This window comes from Sinocyclocheilus grahami, unplaced genomic scaffold (genome assembly GCF_001515645.1).
Source record: "Sinocyclocheilus grahami isolate Dianchi unplaced genomic scaffold, SAMN03320097.WGS_v1.1 scaffold261.1, whole genome shotgun sequence".
In the NCBI taxonomy this organism is placed as follows: Eukaryota; Metazoa; Chordata; class Actinopteri; order Cypriniformes; family Cyprinidae; genus Sinocyclocheilus; species Sinocyclocheilus grahami.
In genome coordinates this window covers 618,212-640,612 of record NW_015505440.1, presented here as the reverse complement: position 1 = coordinate 640,612, position 22,401 = coordinate 618,212, and the positions used below count along the sequence as shown (strand labels likewise).

Sequence of the window (22,401 nt, the reverse complement as noted above, 5' to 3'; positions counted from 1 at the left end):
ATTGAACAATATATATGTAGAAAAAAATATATAAAATAAATTAAACTAAGGGTCAGTTTTTTTTTTAAAAAAGTGGCTGAATAGCACCACTAACTACAGTGTGAAGTTTGGGAAAAAGTGGGATCAAACCTTTAGTTTTGCTGATAAATTATTAATTAATCATACAATTATAAATGTAACGTAAAATGTAATGTAATTTAATGTAAAATACCATTTCATTTTATTTATATATATATATATATATATATATATATATATATATATATATATATATATGTGTGTGTGTGTGTGTGTGTGTGTGTGTGTGTGTGTGTGTGTGTGTGTGTGTGTAATTATGGCGCTAGGTTAATAGTATATAAAATAAGAACAATATTTAGCATAATAATAATAATAATAATAAAGAATAATAATTAAAAATAATTAATGAGTAAATAAAAAAAGAAATAAAGTAAGTGGAACCTGGAACTTCACAGATGGCCTTGTACTTGATTTACCTTTGCATACGAAGAGCCAGTTTTAAATAAATGGCCAAAAAGCATTAACTACAGTATGAAGTTTGGAAAAAAGTGGGATCTAACCCTTAGTTTGCTGATATAGAAGCCGGCATCTTCCAGAGACATGTTTCCATGCAGTTTAAAGATCTGCTGGACTGTCTTCAGTACGTCTCCGGCCATGGTGACGTCTCCACAGACGTAGATATGTCCTCCTTCTTCTCGCAGATATTTGTACACTGTTTCAGACAGCTGCTCGCGAAGCACATCCTGGACGTATTTCTGAGAGGACGAGTTGAAAAAAAAGAAAAAATGGTGAGGTAAAAGACTAAATAGATGTCTGTGAGCCACATGGCATGGTTCCACTGTTATTTGATCAGTCAGAAATGCTTTGCCTTGCTTGCTGAATTAAAAAAAAAATCAAAGACTTTCTTCACAAAGGTCCATTTTTAATTTTCCCATTAATCTCTATGATTCACTTGAGCAGCTAGCTAAACCCTCACTAATGCTGGATTATAAATGGATTTGAAATATCCTCACTAATATTTGCTAAAGCATCATATTCTAACCTTTGGTCTCCCAGGCTCTCTGGAGTACGCGGTGTAAAGCTCTTTAAACACTTCCTTGTTCTTGGCCTGGATGGTCTCTTCCTTGTAAATGTGGTCAATCTGTGACTGCCGACAACCGAAAACCAAGATCATGGGGCATGCCTTGATTCCTGATTAAATAAAACATGCCAAAATTAAGATTAAACTCAATGACAAATGCCAAAATATATTAGTGAAAGTACATGTAATTTTTTTAATTATATACAAATTATTATTATTGTAAAAAATAGTATTATATATATATGAAGAGTTCATTTGTAAAAACAGATAACTCAGTTTTTTTCATTGTGCATTCAAATTAATTTAATTCAAACTGCAGTTGGGCTATTTTGATTAGGTTAAAAAATAACTAAATATTACAGCTAACTAACACAATAAAACACAATAAAACCATGATTACATAATAAAAAACATGATTTTTGAAAATGTAACAAAACGGAGTTATCTGTTTTTGCACAAACTCTTCATATATATATATAAAATAAGCATTTTTATCAGGCTCCTATATTTATGTTCAGTTATTTCACTTTAATTGCATAGAAAAGGACCTATACATTGCCATTAGAGTAAAATTACTGAACCTAAACATAGGAGCCTGATTAAAAATGCTCATTCAGATGGCACTTAGAGGCTTTTGCATCTGAACTCTTCATATATATATATATATATATATATATATATATATATATACACACACACGATAAACTGTACTTTATATTTTTGTAATTTTTTTCCTAGCAAACATTGCTGTAATGTTACTGGATTAGATAAATGAATCAAACAATTATTAACCTTTCTCAGACCTGGGCATTTCAATGAACCATTTAAATATGAATTTGTACATTCAAGCAATTACAAGAATAAACTAAATAAAAGCTTAGACGGATATCTTAAAAAGTGTTGAAATGTCTTAATAAATCAATAAAAATGCTAGACCTTTCTCAGAACTGGACATTTAAATGAATCATTTAAATTTGAGTTTCAAGTAAGTTTCAAGCAAATAAATTACATAAAATAAAAACTTTAGATGGATGGATACATACATTTTTTATTACTCTAGAAAAACACTTATAAATGCATTCGATAAATTTGTAAATTGTTTAAACAAATGACACTTTCCTTTCTCAGAACTGTAAATGTAAATGCACAATTTAAAATCAGAAGGAACCAAAAGCCTACCCTTGTTTTCAATATCATACAGTCTCTGTTGCCAGAAGCTTCTGAATGGAGCAATTCCAGTGCCTGGACCAATCAGAATACACGGAACCTGGTTGTCTTTTGGCATACGGAATGTTGGAGCCCTGAAACAGATAATACATCCTTTAATTTCATCAAAGAAAACATCCATCAGTGGACATATTTGAGAAGTATATAAATGCTTTACCCTCTGACAAAGCATGGCACCGCATCGCCTTCTTCCAAGCTATTGAGCCAGGAGGAACACACTCCGTGGTGCACAGGACCTTCTCCATCTAGCCGGAAAAAAACACATAATCCTTTAACCTGACACCCTCTGACAGCGATCTAACGCCTAGCAATTTAGGACTGCGCAGGGCTGACATCACTTGCTTCAAATGGAAAGAAATTGCTATATTTTAGCCGCCAATTACGCCATTATGCACATAATTACATGTTTACAACGCATTTAAAATGTGTAAGAGAGATTAGATCACAGTTTCTCTTTCGTGCATGTTAACTAGAAAGGCTTAACAGCAAATGAGCAGATCTAGAATTCATTTGATCATTTAATTTTCATGTAGTCCCTATCTTTAAAATAAATGAGCAGCTATTAGATGAACAGTCAGAATCAGACTACTACCACGGACAACCAGCCCAGTTTCTCTTCCGACAATACAGATTAGGCACTTCAGTCAAATTGCTAATTAAGTTCTTAGTCTCTTATTAAGCACCCAATTATTCACACCATACCACTGTTGGGGAAATTTGAGTTTTCAGGCCGTATGTCATTGTAACTGTTGAAAGTGAGAGGCTGTTTAGCGTGACTCTCACGGTTTGAGACGAGTGACAGAGAAGCACTTGAAACGTTTTTAACACTTTGAAGTGGATTGCATTGGTTAAACATAGCATCAGTTCTTATTTACACCCGTTTTGAACATCTGGTGTTGAAGTGATAGGCAGAGACGCATTACCGTTAACACCTGGTACAAACAGCATCTCAAACATGTCTCCGGTGACCATTACCAGTGACTAGATTTTGTCAAAGAGAAGGCTTCTGAAATAAAGACTTCTTACATCACTTACTACATCAGTCAATCTCTGCATATTGATCAAGCCAAATAAAGCAAAATGAAGCAAAAATACTATTGTCTCTTAAGCCCAAAACACACGGCACGATTTTAGCAATCCTTTAAGATCACTGCATGTCACACTGTGCGACATGGATCTAATAAACTTGGCTACGACATGTGTGTAGACTGTACGGTGATGACACCTATTGACTCGTACGCTACGACGCACGTTACTATAGAAAAATAAACGTCATCAAAAAGAGCATGATAAATCACACTTTAGCAGTTGTATTTTTTATGTGTGCTGAAAAAAAAGTGGTGAAAGAGGAGAGGATTAGAGCTTGCGGTAAGCAGTTTTATGTTTTAGCACAATGTCGCGTTAATTTCATGTGCATTTTTATTGGTTGGTCAGTGAACGTGGAACATACCAGCAAACACTGTATGATGATCATTCTGTATCGTAGGCTGTCTTTGGTCGCAAGACCGTGACAACCACCGTCTTTGAACCTCTCTCACTGTACGACACAGGAGCACCGTTTAGAGCCACGATTACAGAAATCGCCACGGTTGTTTCACGATGCCAATATATCGTCTGGGACAGCCGAAAATCGTGCAGTGTGTTTAGGGCTTTATGCTCACCAAGATTACATTTATTTGATTAAAATTCAGTAACAGCAGCAAGTATAATTACGATCACTGTTTTCTATTTTAATATATTTTTAAACATGTTATTTTGCAAATTTTTCAGCATCATTACGCCAGTCTTCAGTGTCACATGATCCCTCAGAAATCATTCTAATATGTTTATTTGCCAAAAAAAATAGACTCGTCACGCGCCGGCTGAAGAAGACGCGAACGCGCTCAGGACAGTTCAGACATCGCAGTGCATCAGAGGTAAAAAATGATATAAACTGTTCAGTTTCTTGCACAGACCGATCGTTTCTTGTCTTTACACATTAACGTATCGTCACGAGCCGCAGGGTTTAATTTGGTTTTGTTTGTGTATGTTTTTTTTGACTCTCAAAGCCGTGATTCCTATTCACTTCCATTATATGACTGACAGACTGTAACTGTAACTGTTTGAGTTAAAAATCTTCGTTTGTGTTCTACTGAAGAAACAAAGTCACCTACATCTTGGATGCCCTGAGGGTAAGCAGATAAACATCAAATTTTCATTTTTGGGTGAACTATCCCTTTAAATGCAGATAAAGAAGATGATAACCTAACCTAACCTTATAAAGCTCATATGTAGCTTATGATATAAAGCTCCTATGTAAATGAAACATAACTAAGAGTTAAATTAAGAGCTGAGCAATGAAAGCGATGAAAGAGCAATGCCTTAGCAATCTGCTGTTTTCTTTACCTCTGGGCCGATAGGACACCACCGCCACAGTGAGGTGTATCTCTCCTGGATGGAGGTCTGGAGAGGAGCTGATGGAGTAGTATCGTGGCTGTAGGAGGGGCAGCTGGGTCAAGAGAAGGGTGGAGGGGATCTGGAGGGATGGGAACTCCTCCAACACCTCCACTATGGTAGGGTTATTGTACCACTTCCACTCCTCATACTCTTGCAAACCCTGAGGAGACACAGAATGAAGCATATAACATCATCATGACGTTCCCAGTAGCTCTGGTTTGGCACATGAGCTCTGGATGAATGGCAATCGCTCAAAACATTCTGCAAGCACCTTGTGCCGTGAACTGACAGTAAGAAGCGAGCGAGTAAAAAAACCTGTCAACACAGGTTAGTCACGTGAACGTAAAAAGGAGCCAGAAAGGTCTTTTCAGATCTCTCCTTAAAGAGAAAATTCTGTCACCGTTGACTCGCCATTATGCACCTCCATTTTTTGAATTTTATGTCCAGGCTGTTCTCTCTCATAAAACAAAGTAGTGCTTAACTAGAGCTGTCAATCTACAAAAAGGGTCAAGAAACGGCAGTTTATACTTCCTTTTCTGATCCTTTTTTAACCATATCAGACTACTTGCTCTGTTTTCTGACTTAAATAAACTTGAACTATAACTTAAAGAACAACAAAACACTACCGTTACTACTTTATTGTTTTTGACAATGCATCTTTGAATTTATGAATTTTAGTTTCCTGAAAAACCTGAACATTGTAATTATAACTAAATGATACACAGAAAACTCAATGGCAAGGACCTTTATGGTTGTAAATCTGAAAAGCTGATGAAAATGAATTTTAGAAATGAGTAGTTTTATTCAGCGAGGACACTAAATTGATCAGAAGTGACAGCAAAGACATTTATAATTTTACAAAATATTTCCATTTAAAAATAAATACTGTTCTTTTAAACTGTCCATTCAACAAAGAATCCTGAAATAAAAAATGTATAACAGTATCCATAAAAATATTAACTGTTTTCAATGATTATAATAATAACAACAAAAGCAATCTGTCTAGAACAAATCAGCATAACAGAACAGTTTCGTAAGAATTCAGCTTGGTCATTACATAAATACATTTAAATTTAAAATATATTCGAATAGAAAAAACTTTCCTTTAAATCATAATAATATGTTACTGTTTTAAAGCCTTGGTGAGCATAAGAGACTTCTTTTAAAAACAAAACATAAAAAAAAACTTACCGAACCCAAACTTTTAAATGGTAATCCAAACAAGTGCTTAAAATATACAAAATGATCATTTCAAACAAGCAGAGAGAAACTGTGGGAAGTTGCCATCCTCACTGATGTGAACTCAGTTGAAAGAAAGTCTGGAAAGAATGTGTCAATGTCCCTCTGTCTTTCTCCTCTAGTTCACGCCATTCCTTCATCAGAATCATTTGAACCAGAAAGGATGACTCACTAACTAAGCAGCCATTTTTAGCAACATTACGAAAAATTGCACTGAGTGTTTCAGTGGGAGGCAATGAAAGAGAAATATTTCACTTGACACTGAGAAGCTCGTGTGAGAGCGCAAAACAGGCATGGGAGGGGGAAAAAGGAAGTAGGGAGGAGGGGGTTGATTTTCAGAGCTAATAAGTTATCAAACTGAGACAATTACTGCCGATTTGAGGCGGAAAAGCAAGGGATGCATGTGGCGACGTGACGCCTTTTGTCTTATATAGAAGAAGTGGGTGGAAATGGGTCTTAGATCATTACTGAGCTTTAGCACGGCTTGTATTGATGCACATAAATGTCTTACATGATAATTAGGGAAATGCATGAGTGTGTGCAGTTATTCAGTGTTTTCTTACCTTGCTGAGCACCTCTAGTCTCTTTCTCTGTTTCTCATTAGTCGCTAGAGGAGCAAACTGTTGCAGTAGCAGGGGACTTGGAGGGGTGGTTATGTCCAGGAAGTATTTGAAAGCCTGATAGATGGTACAGGGTGGAATACGACTCTCGTCCGTCCAGTTACTTATCACACCTGCAGAAGATAAAGAGCTTCTGATTGGTTAAGAATGCAGATATGAACTAGATTTTTCGGGTTAATCCTGATTGAACCAGTAATTTACTCATGTTTTGACTAGCAGCAGATACAGTTGAGGTCAAAAGTTTACACCCCCCTCTTTCAGAATCTGCAAAATGTTAATTATTTTACCAAAATAAGAAGGATCATACAAAATGCATGTTATTGTTTATTTAGTACTGACCTGAATAAGATATTTCACATAAAACATGTTTACATATAGTCCACAAAAGAAAATAATAGTTGAATTTATAAAAATGACTCAAAAGTTACATGAATCTTGTAAAATAATTAACATTTTGCAGATTCTGAAAGGGGGATGTAAACTTTTGACCTTAACTGTGTGTTACATGGACTTCACTCTTCAATTTTAATTTTTTTTTTTTTTGCTGTGATACCTTGAACCATCATTTAATGTTTCTCAAAGAAGCTTTCAATGAATGGTTCTTCAAAAAAGCTTTTTTTTCTTAGTGTGAAGAACATTTTATAATCTAAAGAACAGAATAAAGAACCTTTATTGCTTCTGCTGAAGGTTCTTCATGGAACCTTAGATGGCAATAAAGAACCATTATTTTTAAGAGTGTACTGCAAAACTTTAAATTGCTTAATGGATAGAAAATAAATTTTCGTCTTTCTTCAGTGGAAGTCCTCTTTCCCATACAATAAAAAATGAAGGCGACATGCATGGATATCAAGCTCCAAATATGACAAAAGTAGCACAATAAAAGATGTCAATATGACATGTGCACTATAATTTAGTCATATGATATAGGTTTGTGTGAGGAAAAATCTGAAAATTTACCTGAAAATCTGGCCTTTTTTCTCTCAACTCTCACTCTTACTTTTGCATATTCATACTTTAAGAACGAATGAGGTTTGCCATCATTGCCGTATAACTTGATGTGACATTCACACATTCATGAATGCAAATATGATTTTAGAGTTATAGTGGACAATGACTTAAATTTGACCTATTTATCTCATATTAAACTGATAATATGCCTTCTGAGGACCTGAAATATAAAGTACAAGTCATTTGGACTGCTTTTATTGTGATTTGTTTTATCATGTGCCAAGGCACGTTTTCTTTGCCATTTGTATATCCCATGGAAGAAAGTAAGTCATATGTGTTTGGAACGACATGTGGATGAGTTTTTATTTTTGGGTGAACTGTACACTGATAATGTGCCCAATGCATCTACTTTTGTTAAAATACCTCTTTTGTCCACAATAATGCAGACTTCATCTGTAAAGATTGTCAGATAAAGGGGAAAGAATTGCAGCAACCTCATTTTCCCTCTCTAAAGGTCACTGACCAGTTTTCAGTCATCCTGACATATTTCTCAACAAGGTAAGGTGAGGAATCTCACTTGAGCTAACCTTTTTAAAAGACAAGTAGGTCCTATCATTAAAACTGATAGACTGTACATGTACAGCTCTGCAAAAAGATATGCAGTGTCTTTAACACAGCAAAGAAATATAAAAAGGGACATCCTACAGAACCCCCAGCAAAGAATTGCCATGACATTGTTTAAAGTATCCAGAGAGATATTTCTGAAAATATTTAGCATGACAGCATCAAAATCTGTCCCTGCGGGTGAAGTTCTGGATGCCAAAATTGTCTATTTAATCTAAATATCTCTGTCATAGATCATAATGAAGCCACAGCAGATCAATCCTGCATTCACTCTTTAACATTAAAGGAGACATATTATGCCCCTTTTTACAATATGTAATATAAGTCTCTGGTGTCCCCAGAATGTGTCTGTGAAGTTTCAGCTCAAAATACTCCACAGATCATTTCTTATATCATTTTGAAAATGCCTATTTTGAGTGGAAGCAGAAAAACGCTGTTTTTCGTGCCTGACTCTTTAAATGCAAATTAGCTGCTGCTCCCCGCCCCCTTTTCCAGAACAGAGTTGCGCCATTACAGCTTGTACCTGCTAAAAAACATCTGATTATCATGTTTATCGTGCTGAAATCATGCGTTTTAAACCATATGAGTTTAAACTTCTGATATACGGTTTTCTGAGCGCACACATCCGAAGCACACGGACAGAAAGTGGCTGTCACAGCATGTGAGTACTACACTAAGTTATCATTCACACACAAGTTTAAATTAAAAACCCACAAGAGTTACAAAAACAGTCAGTTATGTCTGTGAAGGTAAACTGCTGGGAAATGAATCACATGTTTATATTAGATCTGTGTGGCAGCAGCAATATACAGTAAATAAATCAATAAATCCACTGCTCTGTTGTCTCCTCTGAGGCTGGGACTCTAAAATAGTGTTCTGTGCTCATCTGTGCCAAAGACAGACCAGTTAGCATGTTTTGCTCAAACCTTTGCCATGGCATTAGAGCTGGTACACCGTTGTCGCTTGCGAAAACACAGTAGCGGCGCCGTGGGTGGAAACTCACAGATTAAGGGGTGGTAATATTATAATGAGATCCCTTTGAAACGTCACCAAGGGAGCGAAATCAGACGCGCTCGTTTTCTCAGACGCTTGCAGAAAAAGTCTTACCAAAACAAAGTTACTGGGTTAATCTTTTTCACGTTTCATTGGTTGATATATACACCAGGGACCTGATTATAGCACTTAAAACCTGAAAAAGTCAGATTTTCATGATATGTCACCTTTAAATCAAGCGATTAAGTTGTCATGTGGTTTTTAAATGGTGTGTTTTACAATTGAATAATAATTAGAATTCAGTATGTAAATGTTGCAATGAGTGCTTACATGCAGACTGCACTGATAACTATCAAGGCTCAGCTTATTATAAAAGCCTAACAATGCAAAAGAATTGCATTTACATGAGATTTGAATTTATTGTTGCATGCAAACATCAAATAAGCTGGTGAAGTTAAAGAAAAATCCTTTTTTATACATTTTTAACTGTTCAGAAAGAAACATTTATATGCATTCATATGACACATTGTCGGTTAAGCATAATCAATACTGTAAATACATGGTAGTGACCAATCAGTGCAAGCTTGTTTCATCTTAAAAATAAATAATTTAATTAATTAATATATAAAATATAAAATGTATAGTATATACATTTTATAAAACGATATACTCAGTAACTGTTTTAATATAGTATCCAAGTGGAAACTATGGTTGCCTTTGTCATTTTATGGTAAGTGTTACTAGTCAAAGCTAGCTCACTTTCCAGTAAATGTGACATGAGCAGCACTATGGACCAGGTTACCCTGATCCTTGGCTCATCATGAACACCAGAATACCTGATGAACACATTGTTCGGCAGACAATGGCATATCCATCCTTTGCTCTGTGTTCACAAAATCATATTTGATTGGGGGTCTGGCAGACTTGTATGGATGAAATACTAGAGGTATCACGTCTCTCCTCTGAATGTCAGCTTTAGATTATTTTTATGTAGATGCTGTCACTTTCCATAAGATAGCAAAGCAGATGTTTGAAGTTATTTTGGAAAGTTGCTTTTCATTTGTTGACATTTGCAAGAAATATGAAATTTAAGCCTATAAGATGCTTGAAGCTAGAATGTTATTTTGTAATACTTAATTTTTTTGTGTATCATAATATTTTTGATTAGTTTCAGATATTTGCATATTATCATGATGACGAAAATAAAACTCATAGTTACCCAACGCTGTGTTTCTTTCTTCCAAGAACTCCACTTTCACAATTTGATTGACAGGCGGTGCGTCCTCCAGTTTCTCAATAAGAGTCATAACTAGAACTTCGTTGTTGCCAGGGAAAACGCCTAAATGGTCACCAGGCAAGTATTTCAGGCTCTCGTGGTTGTTGGCATCAAGACGCACAAATATAGTCGATCGGCTAGTAGACAGGAAGTAAGAAAACATGTTAATATTAAACAGTTGCAGTCATTCTTAAAGAGATTATAAAATATACTGTATAGTCATACACAAGAGAAATTGGCCCTTTGCTAAGCTTTGCCCACATTAGGTATTTTTGTTAGAATAGGCTGGAATGAAGTGTGACATTGCAAAGCATTTTATCTGCCATTTTTACAGTGGGGAAAAAAGTATTTAGTCAGCCACCAATTGTGCAAGTTCTCCCACTTAAAAAGATGAGAGCATCCAAATAAAAGTTTTTGTTTACATAGCCTAATATATGTGTGTGTACTGTGTATATTTAATATGTATATATAAATACACACACATACCGTATATATTTTGAAAATATTTACATGTATATATTTATATTCATCGAATTTATGTTATATATAAATCTATTTTATATGTAAACAGCATATTTTTCTTAAATATATGCATGCATGTGTGTGTATTTATATATACATAATAAATATACACAGTACACACATATACAGTATATTATGTGAACAAAAACTTTTATTTTGGATGCGATTAATCGCGATTAATCGTTTGACAGCACTAATTTAAAAGTAACATTATAAAAACTCAAGATACAAATTATAAAAAAACACTTCTGTTATCGACATTAATTTAGCTAGAAGCAAATGTATTTTCTGTTACAGATTTTCTTAACTCCTCAGGGTTTAATACAGTATTTTACCATATTACACACACATACCGTATATATTTTGAAAATATTTACATGTATATATTTATATTCATCGAATTTATGTTATATATAAATCTATTTTATATGTAAACAGCATATTTTTCTTAAATATATGCATGCATGTGTGTGTATTTATATATACATAATAAATATACACAGTACACACATATACAGTATATTATGTGAACAAAAACTTTTATTTTGGATGCGATTAATCGCGATTAATCGTTTGACAGCACTAATTTAAAAGTAACATTATAAAAACTCAAGATACAAATTATAAAAAAACACTTCTGTTATCGACATTAATTTAGCTAGAAGCAAATGTATTTTCTGTTACAGATTTTCTTAACTCCTCAGGGTTTAATACAGTATTTTACCATATATATGTATTTATTTACTTTTATGTAAAATTCAGTTTAGAGCCATCCAAACACACCAATCCTCCATAGACAAACATTAGAAAATGATGGTAGATTGCTAAGTTGAATTGGTCACAAATGTTTTTAAGGCAGAACTTAATGTCAAAGACTTTAATATGAATGTTAATCTGAGAAAATTAGAAATTAGACAGAATATTAGCAAAAACATACTTCGATCTGGCACTTTGTAGGTTCTGTCTCATCAGAAATTTGGCCCCATAAACTTTCTTCTTATGGATGCTGTAAAGCGCTGAGAGTGGACACAGAAACCAATCAACAGTTAAAACATGCTGTGTGAAATTAGACCATATTAAACATCAAATGGCAATTTAGCGGCCCTACAACTTCATTTGCTATAAAACTCACGATGGAGCCGAGCCGCCCATTTCAAGATAATTTCGAGGACTTTAGATGCAATGGTAAAAAGTCAGTGATATAGGAAATCAGGCTTGAAAGCACTAAATGCATTGTTTACACTTTAATCAATTGAATAAGGAAGTGTTTACAATCCTCTGGGTAATGCTAACACGGCGCTGAGACAATTCGTGTCAAGCTAATGAGCCACTAAAATGGCAGTCCCTTTAAGAGTCAATTGGCATGCGTCATAAATTGAGGCGATAAAAAAACTTGGCCATTCACATCATTTAATTTGATAAAAGCTTATTAGCTTTCTGAAATGATGAGTCATTCCTTGATGAATGTACCTTGCGTTAGTGTCGGTGCCTCCGCCGTGTATGTCATCCGGAACTTGCTTTTCTTCCAGCTACGATCGTTGCTAATCAAGGAATCATTCGCTTTCTCAATATTAACATCGTCGCCGACACAGAAAACGTCACATGCAGCCTGGGATAAATGGGATAAAAACTCATTTAAAAGCATTTAAAAAAATAAATAAAAGGTATATACACAGTACATACACTGTAAATGTTTTATAGCCTTAAAAATGTCAATGAAAAAACAAAATAATAATAATAAATAAGAAAAGTATAAGTGCAGTACAAGAAATATACACTAAATATATCATTTAGGCGTAAAATGTGTAAATTTAAATATGCATAATAACAATTTTTTATCCAAATTAACTGTTTCTATTTAGGTAAAAAATATATATTTAATACAGTACAACTGAATCAACCTGACTACACCAACAAGCTCTTTAAATAACAGCTTAAATTTTGCAATTATTTATTTTTGCATTTTGTTACAAAAACAAATGCTGATTTTTTTTTTTTCAAATATAGAATCCGTGATTATAAAGCCCCAAAAAGGGCAAAATAATTATCGTTATAGTAGTCTATTACTATTTGTGAGGTATGTTCTTGTACTCTGCACTGAAAAAAATTATTAATCGAATTTACTAAAAACATTTAAGGAAAGTGGTTGCAATCAATTTATTTTAGCTAAATTTAAATAAACAAATTTAGCTGACTAACTTTCAACATTTTGTTTTATTTAAATGTAGCTCAAATAAATTGTTTGCAACAACTTACCTTAAAAAAATGTAGTATAATTTTTTTCAGTGCACACAATGACAATAAGGTTAAAAAAATTATAATTCTGAAATCATATACATTTGTGTAAAGAACAACCCATAATATAAATACTTTTTGCAAATCTAAACTTGATAGCCAATATAAACCTAATTTTGATTTTAATAGGTGACAACAAATAGTTTCTACAGTGTAGTTCATTTTAAAAACAATACATGCAAAGTAGTGACTGTAGCCCACTGTTCGCTTATGGCAGTACCTTGAAGACCTTCTTGGCCCATGTTCTGAAGGATTCCTCTTGGCCGCAGAGTTCATCTCCCTCTCCCATGCGCAGGATTCGTTCCCCACCGAGCTCTTCGAACAGCGTGTCCACTGCGTGGGCAAACGCACAGAAGTGTGGGTATGCCCGAGAGCCAAGGCCAAACACAGAGAATCTGCATGGGAGAAACAGAGTGTTGAAAACACTTTAAGCACATGAACACAAACAAAACGAAGCGTATTCTAAGAGTGGGGTGGTTGTGGACATCAGGCCAGGGGCTGTGAGCTTTGATCCTGAAACTATGAAAACTAAACAAGGATGAAATTCAAGGCCAGAGAGGATGTTACGCAAGCATGTGCACATGCATACATACGTACAAAGCTCACAAGTCAGAGCTGATTTGCAAAAAGTGTGAAATTTCTTTTGATTGCTTCAGGATGGATTTTCTTTTCAAACTAAACTTCTTTTAGATGGTTGTTCTCTGTTCTTTTGCTCTTTGTATTTTTAGTTTTCAAGAAGTTGATGAACTTCAATTTAAGCCAGAGGGACCACAAAGACACCGGAAGAAACCAAATACACACACACATAGGAGAATATCAAATCAAAGTCACCACAAAATCAAAAGAAAAAAGAGAAAATGAGAAAACAAGTAAATATATTTTGCATAAAGAAATTAATTTTGAGAAATGTAGGCCTAATTTAAGACCATTGAGAATATGTGCGTTGCAACATTTTCCCTCACTGTAAAAAAAATTATATGATCAGTAAAGCATGACAACGTATGTTCTTACATTACTTTAACTCATCAAAATAAGTTGGACAATTTAAACTTTTTACATTTCAAATTCAACTTGATTTTTAAGTCAATTTAATGTAATTTAATTTAATGTACAGTATATTTAAGAATTTAAGGCAGCAACTGAACGTACATTTTTGAGTTATTTTGAATATTTTTTACAGTGGTTATTTATTTATTTATTGTTTGTTTGTTTGTCATTGAAATCATGTATCTATTTAAGCCATTTTAAGCCTTTTTGCATTAAAAACGTTTTTGAATTGTGGCATAATTTATCTAAAAAAAATTAATAATAATAATTATTGACTGAAATCCAGAGGGATCACACAGACACTGGAAGAAACCAAAGAGAAGAAAATTATAAAAACAAGTTCAAGTCACCACAAAATCAAAAGAAAAATATTACAAGAGAAAATAAGAAAACAAGTAAAAATATTTTCCATAAAGAAAATTAATTTTAATTAAATTTAGGTCTGCTTTAGGACCATTAAGAATTTTTGCACTGCAAAAACATTTTGGCTGAATTACTGTAATGTAATTTTATTTATTTATTGTTCAATTATTGAAATCAGTTATCAATTAAAGCCAGTACAATACAAATTCACATAATAAATACATTATTTCTTAAATAAAAATGTTTTTTATTTATAATATTATATGCAATATAATTTATTTTAATAAAGTACATTTCATATATAATTTTATATATCAGAATCTGGGAGGAAATATGCTTATGCTTTGTGCTTTTTTTAATGCAAAAACATTTTGAATTGTGGCATAATTAATCAAACGACTTTTTGGCATGATTTTGATTTTTTTCCTTCTTTTGATTTTGAGGTGGAATAACCCAGACATGTTTTTAAAATGTTGAATATTTTCTCCAAATACAGGCAGTACAGTACCTGAGATTAGCAAGTGGTCCAGTGCTCCCAAAGTTGGCTTTGGATTCAGGTTCGTCGCTGGAGGATTTGCGGGTATCAGAATATGAAGAGACGCTGTTAAAACGCACCTTGTACGTCCTGAGGGACAGAAAGAGAGAGAGATTTTTTTTGTGTGTGTGTTTATGTGAATGGTTCCAGCGTAAAGAAGAGAGAAGAAATGCATGTTACGTGTTAATGTGTGTGCCTGTTGCATATATGTTAGACTTAGTAGTAGGTGTGTGAACTGAAACACTGAAAAAAATGAATTATGGGAAAGCAGATGGGTGGGAGGACGAGAAGAAAATCACTCGCTCGGGTCTCCACTCGCGCACACACTCACTTTCGGTCTTCTACGCTGGTGGTGGGATGTCTCATCTCCATCAGTGCCGCACCAAATTTCTGTAGTGGAAAAGGGGAGAAAGAAAAACAAGAGAGAAGTTACTGGCCCTTCCCACGCATGTTCTCAATCACAAATTCAACCAGGACCTACCAGCATAATGCAGGTTCTCCATTGTACAGTATATGTGTGAAGTCCTTTATCATCATGATGAGAACATTCTAAGTGTTGACAATTTGATTCAAAGCAAAACAAAATGAATGATGTGCTCATTGAAATACTAGTGCGCTAAAGCAAACTTCTACTTTAATAACTCACCTCTCCGTTCTCAGGAGGGTCCCCATTGCCGAACGTACTTGTCACCACTAACACAAGCGTCTCGTGTTCCAAATCGACGGTGTCATATTCATCCATGGACATCACCTGCATTATCAAATAATATAGCATAATACATATGACAACTTGCTTGTGCGGCTACATCTACATGATTGTATAACCTCAGTACAAACATCATCCATCTCAATAGTTGTATTAGTACTTGTTGTTGTTTATTAGTTTATTGTAGTTTTATGACTTTTTTTTATTTAGACATAAGAGAGAGGAGACAGTGGAGAGAGTTAGGGAATGTGACTGGAATATTATTCAAAATAAATAAACTTCAGTAATTTTTTTCACATTATAGTATGGGATTTTTGGGGCAATGCGATTATTAAATATACTGTCATTGTCAGACAGAAACCTCAACATTTATTTTTCATAAATCAGTTCTATTGGTCACTTTTTATGTTTTGAGAGTGAATTTTGTAAATATTCATCCAATGAAAAGTATTAAAAAGAGCTTGTGACTGAAATTTGTAACTCCATCGGTTCCTACAACTGTCAGCAAAACCTCATAGCTCCACCACACGTCCTTGCCTACATCTTTGGGTAAATAGAGAACTGGCTGCTTGAATTACTAGTTACAACAGTTTTATTTATTAAAGAAACACTATAATGTCTATAAAGGCTAATGTTTTGTGTATTTGAGGAGCAGAGAAGATTGTCTTTGTTCTGCTTTTGCCGTCTAATCATGTCTTATACAGCCTTTGCATAGCACTTCATCTTTTATAACATGAGATTTTGGCCAAATGTATTCAACATCAGGAAAAAAAAATTAACGCTCGCATAGCTACAATAAACGTGCAATAACTAAGTTGATGAAAACATAATTCAGTGCTCTTAGTTACTGCCTCACATGTAACCATTCTAATGACGGAAAAAACATGTTTCTTCAACAGTCGCTGGTCAAAAACTTGCAAATATTCAGTTTTTGTACTTGATTTTGCTAAAATGTTAATAATGACTCATGCAAGTGTCTGATCATATGTAAAGCCACAGTACAAACTTTGATGATGTGGTGTTTAATTATTCAAAAACTACAGGGTTTTCCTGAAGAATAGCAGGTTTGGAAGGTTTCCGCCTGACAGAAACGATATGTTCTTATTAATATATTTAACACACTACCGTGGGGTTGGCAAAATACAATAAAAACAGTAATATTGCGAAATATTATTGCAATTTACAATAACTGTTGTCTATTTGAATTTATTTTAAAATGTAATTTATTCATGTGACGCAAAGCAAAATTTTCAGCATCATTTACTCCAGTCTGCAGTGTTACATGGTCCTCTGGAAATCATTCTAATATAATGACTTGCTGCTCAAGAAACATTTCTGATTATTATAAATGTTGAAAAGTTGTGCTTATTAATTTTTTTGTGGAAATAGTGATACATTTTCTTCCAGGATTTTTTGTTGAAAAGAAAGTTCAAAAGAACCGTATTTATTTGAATCACTTATTTTATTAACATTATAAATATCTGTATCTTTCGATCATTTCAATGCCTCCTTACTGAACAAAAGTATTCATTTCTTTCCGAAACCTTCTAAAAAGCCCTTGCATCTATCCATTTTATTTTTAGACATTTTTCAACAACAGCAACATGTCTGCTTAGGCCATGGCTCTTTCGCATTACTTTCATTTTATTTACTTAAAATTACTTTCATTTTATTTACTTAAAAGGTGCACTTGTTAAGACTAAGGCATTCACTTACACTTCATTCAAATCACAAACCCTAAGTATTACACTGGTCTGTTTGAACTATGACAACTGAAGTAGGGACCCAAGCCTTGTCTATCACTCAGAATATTACACTTGTGGATGGACTTTCTTGACTTGGGCCAGTAAGCAACCACCTAAAACATTCAAGGATCACAGTGGCCACTTTTGCACCAGCAAGCATGTAATCTAGTTATTTGCACTGTTTGTGAAAACATATATAACGCTTCATCCACTAGACATGGCCATTTTGATGTGATTGGTTTTTCTGTCTCATTTCTAGGCCAGGAGCAAAAGTTTGGATATTAGATCAGCATTTGGAGAGATTTTAGGCAATGTTTTCGAGAACCACACAATGTGCATCAAGAATGGGAGGCACGTTATCTCTTGATCCTAACGTACCGCCAAAAGGGGTGTAGAGGGATTTGAACAGTTCGTACCGCGCCTAACGAGCAGCTAATGCGCCATGATACAATTAACAGAAAAGACGCATCAGTGCGTGTGGCAGGGCAAATGCCTTCAGGACATGAGGAGAGAGAGAGAAGCGGTATATCTGCGTCATCTGCATGTAAATCACGTAATAACAAGCGCACATGAACGAGATTGATTATTCTGCTAGATTATAAAAATAACTTTGCATTTAACTGCTATCCCAAGGCAAAATACATGATCAACTCAATACTTTTATAGGTCACATAGTTTCGAGTGTAATGGGATCTTATCTTAACCAACAGCTCGATTTGATTTTTGGAATTTGATGGTATTGGAGGAAAAGTAATTGTGGCAAAAGACGCATCTGTGTAAGCCATCGCATAGCACACCTTGGTGTGCTCACTCTGCAATCTGCAGTCTTGAATTGAAAGTGACGTGAGTGACGTGACATGTGGCCAAATATGGTGACCCATACTTGGAATTAGTGCTCTGCATTTAACCCATCCAAAGTGCACACACACAGCAGTGAACACACACACCGTGAACACACACCCGGAACAGTGGGCAGCCATTTATGCGGCGGCGCCCAGGGAGCAGTTGGGGGTTCGGTGCCTTGCTCAAGGGCACCTCAGTCGTGGTATTGAAGGTGGGAGAGAGCGCTGTACATTCACTCCCCCCACCTACAATCCCTGCCGGTACGAGACTCGAACCCACAACCTTTGGGTTACGAGTCCGACTCTCTAACCATTAGGCCACGACTTCTCGAAAGGGAGATTTTTGTTGTCTTATGTCAATATTCTTTGTCATTTTGTTTACATCAATGTTTACGTGCAAATCCACTGAAGGCATTCATTGGGGATGAATAGAAGATGGGAAGGGTTTTAAGAATCACGCACAGATAACAATATATTATTTGCGGTTTAAGAACAATGGGCTTACCTTGGCATCAAATGCATGCTTGAAAATCTCACAGAGCGTTTTTGCATAGTCCTGCGACTTCCCAGTTTCTGTGGCGAACAAGATGGTGGCTTTGACTCTCTTGGCCATGGCTTGTCCCATGAGTTTGGCGGAGAATTTCACAGCCCTGCAAGTTGCACACAAACATGTCAGATGCAAGAAGAGTTGCTGCAATAAATGGATGAACTTCACAGTTATTGAACTGAACTGAATCAACACTGAACTGCCTTGAGATGAATATTGACACTACAGGGTATCAGCAGAGTTTTTAAAATCAAATTTAAGGCTTTTAAGATCTTTTTTTTATTCATAAACTGTTACAAGCTCAAAAAACATCATGCACCTTAGAATATTATACTTTATACTTTTATAAATATACATTTTATACTTTTATTCAATATAAACATATGTACTGATGTTGGTTCATATACCAATATATCAATACACGCGTAGAGTGATATTAGATTTCGCTGATATAATAATGATCTGTGGAAAGAGAGATTACAGATTATTGTGCCGATACTAATAAAACCTATATACTGAATATGCTAAATCTTTCATTCTCGTGATGGGCGGCCCAGAGAGAAGTCGCAAGAATTTACATCAAATAAAATCCAGATTCAGTTTGTGTATCTAAATGCCTATAATAACAAGGGGAAAGTAGACATAATGTCAGACTTTTAATTATAAATGTCACGTTACGCTGTTGAGGGAACACACTGGAGGCACGAGAAAACTAGAACGGTCTTTAATCAAGGAAGCACAGAGGCTAATCCACAAGGCGCTTGAGCCAACACACGTAGACAACAAGTAGAACCAACAAATACAAATTGAACAGACTGGGGCTTATAAGGACTGGATAACGAGGGACAGACAGGTGTGGGGAATCAATTAATAATCAAACTAAACAAGGACAGGAACAAGACCAAATAAGGCAAAACAGGAACTGAAACACATGACCAAACAGGTCCAATCCTGAAAATAAACAAGCCTGGAATATGCGGGGGCTCTTATTTTCAAATGCAGTCACTTCCAGACAAAAATATGCGCTCTTACAATCATCTACAACATATTACAATATAATCACCATAAACATTGTTATAATTTAACAGTGCTTAAAAACATGCAGTGCTCACATTGATCTAAATCACAGCCTTCTGAAGTTTAATAATTCCATTAAGTTGTATCACAGTCATTGCTTTAGGACCTTTAAAAATGATCATTAAGACTTTTCTTGTAACATACAAGTCTTTTTATGACCTTTAATTTGATCTAAATGAATTTAAGACATTTTAAGACTTTTTAAGGACTCATGGGTATCCTGAACCTTTATCTTTTTAGAGATGCTTTACAGCAGAATATGAATGTGTTCGTGAAGTATGCAAAATTGATTTTGTTATTTTGCGGATTAGCTTTGAAAAAAATCTGTATTGTACAAAGCACTATATAAATAAAGGCGACTTGACTTGACTAAAAATCTCATCGATTATGAAATGTGCAACAGCGTTCCTGAAAATGATCTCTTCCACCACCTCTCAGCGAGAGTTCAACACACTGACAGACACTTTCCCCTCATTTCCGAGACCACAATCACACAAACGTAGCTACAGTATATCCTGCGGGCAATTACTGTAATAGCTCAGAGGCTGAACGCTGAAGGGGCACTGAAAGAAACCTGAGTGTGATTCAGTGAGTTAGACTCACAGCATAATAACAGGGAAAATATGGTGGAAAGCACTCTTAAACAGCCATTAACACAACCGCCTGCTGAAATTCCCAGGCTACGGGTTATAATTACAACAAAAGGCTGGCAAATAGGTTGAGCACTGAAGACGGCTGGCCTTCATAAGCACCATACAGGTTCAACTCAATGCACACTTTGTGCTTGAGACAAAAACAAACAGTAGAAGGTCTCGAGCTCTTCACCCACTCACTTGGCAAGTTTCTTGAATCCAATTGCTCTTTTCTTTGTGGGCGTTCCATTCATCCCTTTCCACACGTGAGTGTTCCACGGGTCATGCTGGACAGTGAAAGAAAGAGAGAGCAAGAGAAAGTAGCAGAGCATATTTTAGTTATGAGAACTACAGGCTGATTGTGAACAAGTGATTGTAACAGAGTTCTGCAAAGAGTCCCAGAAAACCCAGAAATTGAATTGTATATTTACTATTTTATCATTTAAACCAAACCAGTTTACTTTTGTGAAATTATTTGCTTGAAAAGTGTTTGTGCTTCTTTCTTTATAATAGATGCCACCTTGTTTACCTTACTTAACACAATTACATCCATCCATTCTAAGTATGGCTTAAGAATTAAACGTCACCATTACAAGTTTGCAAAAAGATGTTTTTGCTATTTGCAAATTAACAAAAATCTTGATTGTACTCATTAGTGAAAATCAAAATCTTGATATTAATGTAAACTGGACAAAATACATACCTGGTACTCAAAAGAAGGTGTGAGGTGATAGTTGAGCATTTCCTGGTGGAAAACAGGTGTAATGCTGCCTGACATGGGCGGCACTATCCAAACCCAGTCACCCGGGCAGCCTCCCCTCACTCTGTACTCATTCTCCATGTGCTTTATGAAGGACTCGGTGGCTGAGTGATGGTCTACTATGGTAACCTTTGACACCTACAAGGAAAAATTGGAAAGAGTGAGACCAGATCAGACCAAAACTAAGATTAAATGCAGCTTGTGTAGCTAATCAACCAGTATGGCCTTTCTGATGAAGCTAGTCAAGCAGCGCCTCATGCAAAAAATACAACAGCTACACTATAAAAACTGATTCTTTAAACAAGTAAATAATGAAAAGTTACATATTTTATTGTTGATTATAGTTTTTGGGGTTACTTAATATTCTAAAGTATTTTTTGGCAAGTATATTGTACGGTGGCCGAGAAGTGCAAAACAAATCACAATTCTGAAAACAAAATAACAAATTACAAACGCAAATGCAAATCTAAAAAACTAAATAAAAATTCAGAAAACACAAAAACAATTCCGAAAACATTATAACAAGTCAAAAAACACAACGACAAATCCGAAAACAAAATAACAAGTCAGAAAACACAACGACAAATACGAAAACAAAATATCAAGTCAGAAAACACAACGACAAATCCGAAAACAAAATAACAAGTCAGAAAACACAACGACAAATCCGAAAACAAAATATCAAGTCAGAAAACACAACGACAAATCTGAAAACAAAATACCAAGTCAGAAAACACAACGACAAATCTGAAAACAAAATACCAAGTCAGAAAACACAACGACAAATCTGAAAACAAAATACCAAGTCAGAAAACACAACGACAAATCTGAAAACAAAATACCAAGTCAGAAAACACAACGACAAATC

At 34.9% G+C, this 22,401-nt stretch overlaps 1 protein-coding gene across 1 annotated transcript in view; it reads right to left on the bottom strand.

The window, feature by feature from the left end:
• The window catches only part of LOC107599142 (nitric oxide synthase, brain), a 57,408-nt gene that overhangs the window by 2,635 nt on the left and 32,372 nt on the right, over window positions 1–22,401 (bottom strand). The window contains exons 12-27 of the mRNA XM_016290652.1: window positions 21,477–21,671; window positions 20,975–21,060; window positions 19,023–19,167; window positions 15,871–15,975; window positions 15,556–15,614; window positions 15,198–15,314; window positions 13,500–13,674; window positions 12,455–12,593; window positions 11,922–12,000; window positions 10,406–10,599; window positions 6,565–6,734; window positions 4,712–4,922; window positions 2,484–2,571; window positions 2,279–2,400; window positions 1,061–1,209; window positions 579–773 (exon numbers count right to left, since the gene is read on the bottom strand). Of these exons, the coding sequence (XP_016146138.1) occupies window positions 579–773; window positions 1,061–1,209; window positions 2,279–2,400; window positions 2,484–2,571; window positions 4,712–4,922; window positions 6,565–6,734; window positions 10,406–10,599; window positions 11,922–12,000; window positions 12,455–12,593; window positions 13,500–13,674; window positions 15,198–15,314; window positions 15,556–15,614; window positions 15,871–15,975; window positions 19,023–19,167; window positions 20,975–21,060; window positions 21,477–21,671 (2,229 nt within the window). The remainder of the gene's footprint in view (window positions 1–578; window positions 774–1,060; window positions 1,210–2,278; window positions 2,401–2,483; window positions 2,572–4,711; window positions 4,923–6,564; window positions 6,735–10,405; window positions 10,600–11,921; window positions 12,001–12,454; window positions 12,594–13,499; window positions 13,675–15,197; window positions 15,315–15,555; window positions 15,615–15,870; window positions 15,976–19,022; window positions 19,168–20,974; window positions 21,061–21,476; window positions 21,672–22,401) is intronic.